Source organism: Thermobia domestica, chromosome 11 (assembly GCF_964235325.1).
Source record: "Thermobia domestica chromosome 11, izTheDome1.hap1.1, whole genome shotgun sequence".
In the NCBI taxonomy this organism is placed as follows: domain Eukaryota; kingdom Metazoa; phylum Arthropoda; class Insecta; order Zygentoma; family Lepismatidae; genus Thermobia; species Thermobia domestica.
In genome coordinates, this window is record NC_137464.1 from 26,786,189 (window position 1) to 26,789,410 (window position 3,222).

At 35.1% G+C, this 3,222-nt stretch overlaps 1 protein-coding gene across 1 annotated transcript; it reads left to right on the forward strand.

Annotated features, from left to right (window-relative positions):
- The first annotated feature begins 1,174 nt into the window (after window positions 1-1,174).
- LOC145665093 (uncharacterized) lies at window positions 1,175-2,125 on the forward strand. Its single transcript, XM_081732365.1, has one exon. It carries the CDS (start codon window positions 1,175-1,177, stop codon window positions 2,123-2,125), a length of 951 nt encoding a protein of 316 aa, XP_081588491.1.
- The last annotated feature ends 1,097 nt before the right edge of the window (window positions 2,126-3,222 follow it).

A 3,222-nucleotide genomic window follows, 5' to 3' on the forward strand; every position in this document is an offset into this window, starting at 1 on the left:
TCAAAAAAGAAAACTCTTTGGTCATCCCGATGAACCATCCACTTCAACAAAGAAAACTGCAGCTGAGATCAACCAAAACTTCATGCGCAATGTGTCGCGAATTGAATGAAGAACCAATTGACGAAGACTGGATTCAGTTCATTAATTGTGAACGATGGTAACATGAGCCGTGTTCGTCTTATGAAGGGGTTTGGATTTCAAGTATGATAGGTGTTGAGTACGCCCTCTTAGGGACAGCAAAACGCACTCTTTGGGACACTGGTCCTTAAGAGTACGCATTTGAGTTTTTTTTTTTTTTTTTTAACTTTTTAACGTATGTTTCAATTTCTACATCTAGTAGTAAACTTTTCTATTTCTTGCAATGTAGCCTAAACTTCAATTAAAATTTTGTACAATTTATATAATTTTTGCTTCATTACTTTCGGAGCTATTTGAAAATGAATATTAAGTGCGTGCTCTTTGGTAACCTTCCTATATATATAATATCCTCCAGCAAACATGTAACTGAGAATGTATGTTTTATAATATTTTCTGTATAAGTGTTTCATTTGTACGTACTTTCCGTATGACTGTATATACGTAGGCGGTCAGGATCTCATATACAAATGGACGTATATAGCATACGTATATGTATGTAATATACGGAAAACCATTAGATGTCAGACATCCTGCAACGGCATGATGTAACATCTAAAGGCAGTGCGTATGTAGCATACTAACATATGCTCCGTACTGATTTCACTAGTAAGCAAGAATATTCCGTATATTTGAATAATATACCGCTGTCGGAATAAAAAGTTTTTCTCAGTGTATACTTATTCAAAAATTAATATTTTTTTTTTTTTTTTTAAGGTTCAAGTAACTATAGAAACTTATTCTTCAGTTGTTAGATAGCGAATAGTTTATAGGAAGATAATCTGGAACTTAGTTTATTGTTCTAACCATATAATTATTCGCAATGTTTACATTATGGAAAATTGTTGAAGAGTTATCAAGTAAGGACATCAACGTCCAATTGAAAGGAATAAATATGGCAACAAGACATTTTAATAATGAAATAGAGTCACCTACTGGGAATTTTATTAAAATAGGCGTCATGTCAAGATGCGTTAATTTATTAAGTTGCTCGGAGAACACTGATCTTCAGATAAAATCGTGTTGGATTTTAGGTAAAATGGCGAAAGAGGACTCTGCAAGTCGAGATTTGATACTGAAGGCTGGTGCCATACCTTCCATATTTCGACTGATCAAACAAAATGCTCCAGTAAAAGTGTTGAAATATGCTGTTTGGTCTATATCTTTACTTTGTCAAAATGTTGAAACGTCATTTGAAAGAATGAAATTTTATTTAGCCAAATTGGTCAAGATTTTGATTTATCAAGAAGATGCAGATGTTGTACGCTATACTTGTTATGTGTTTTCAAACTTGGCCTCTGGTACTAGAGATCAGATCCAGGAACTTGTGGACACAGGAGTGATCCCGGTATTAGTAAAACTATTAAGTAGCAAAGAAAAGCAAGTTATCATAGCAGCTCTTGAGCCAATAAGCAATATTCTGTCGAATGGTTGTCAAACCAAAATAGATATGGTTATCAATGCAGGATGTTTAAACTACTTGACACAATTGCTAAGGCATAATGAATTGGACATCAGATGGTTGTCTGCACGCATAGTTACCAACATCATGGCAGGAACTGATGACCATAAACAGGCAATCATAAGCGCTGGAATATTACCTCCATTAATCGCAATTCTCAAACATGATAATAGTGTGTGTCAGATCGAAGTCGCAAAGGCTATAATACATTTTGTATCTTCTGACACGCTTACGATATATCCGATAATTATTTTGGGTACCTATAATGCGATTACGCCTTTGCTATCCTTGCTGCGTTCAAACGATCCTCAGACAATACTCATTGTGTTAGCAGGGCTCCAGAAAATCTGTTGGGTCATCAGTCAATTTCCAAGATTTGATAAAATAACGTCAATTCTTCAGAAATCTGGGGCTGCCAATGAGCTTAAGTTGCTCAAAGATCATAAAAATAAGCTTATCAGATATTTTGCTCGGTCCTGTAGAAAAGCTTTACAGATGAAACTTGTGTTTTTGCCAAATAATGTATAGAAAAAATATATTTAAAAATCCCTGAACTCATATAAAGTAGTTGTGTTACTGTAGCTAATGAGAATCAACCTACTAAATTATAATAAGTTTTATCTATATTTACCACATGAAATGATTAGTTGTCTTTGCTAATACGTTTTCTGCATACAGTTATATGACTTTCTTCGATAGAAATGCTTCCTTATTTTCAGTAGTTTAGTCGGAGCACGATGACCCAGTTGTGGTGCCTGGGGTCCTTGGTTCGATCCCCATCTAAGTAAGTTTGTGGTTGACAACATCATGTCCGTGGGTTTACTCGAGTTACTCCCACATTCTCATTCCACCAATTCTTCCATAATCATTCACTTGCCTTAAGAGTCTTCATCCCGGCGAAATTAAAATACCGCTAATTTTACATTAATTACGTGATATCTTCAAATAGATAAAAGATAATCGAAATGTGAAACAAGAGCGCCCTAGACAATATCATTTTACATGAGAAACCGTTATCACGACTCACTTATCTGCTTTCGATTTCGAGCCATTTTAAAAATCGGCATTTATTTTCGCGTTTCTAAACAGCTGAAAACGGGAAGCCACTAGGTGACTTGTGATAATGGTAGTCTACCTCACGCAAAATAATATTGTCTAGGGCGCTCTTGTTCCATATTTCGATTATCTTTTATCTATTTGAAGATATCACATAATTAATATCGCTCGCTCCGCTCGCAACCCAAACGTTTCGATAAGAGTCACAACAACTTTTTACCTATAACTTAGAAAAATCTTATTGTATATGATTTCTGAATGGCTATGCCATATACAAGCTGCCGAATAATGACTTATACTGTACCCAGAAGTACTGTACTTTCAAAATAAAAAGCGGTTAAAGTCTGAGATGTATGTTTGATGTTTTGATGGTGATGAATTTGGTTAGTTAATCCCGCTTTTCTAGCCAATCTTATTAATCACGATGGTGAGAATGAAGGTATGAAAATGAGAGGGGTGAGGAGACACACCCAATATGCTGTTTGAGCGGGAATGTTTAAAATGAAGGTAAACAAGGGGAATTATAACATTTTCAAACTTGAAAGAGTTGTAGAATAGGAGCTTAGTGG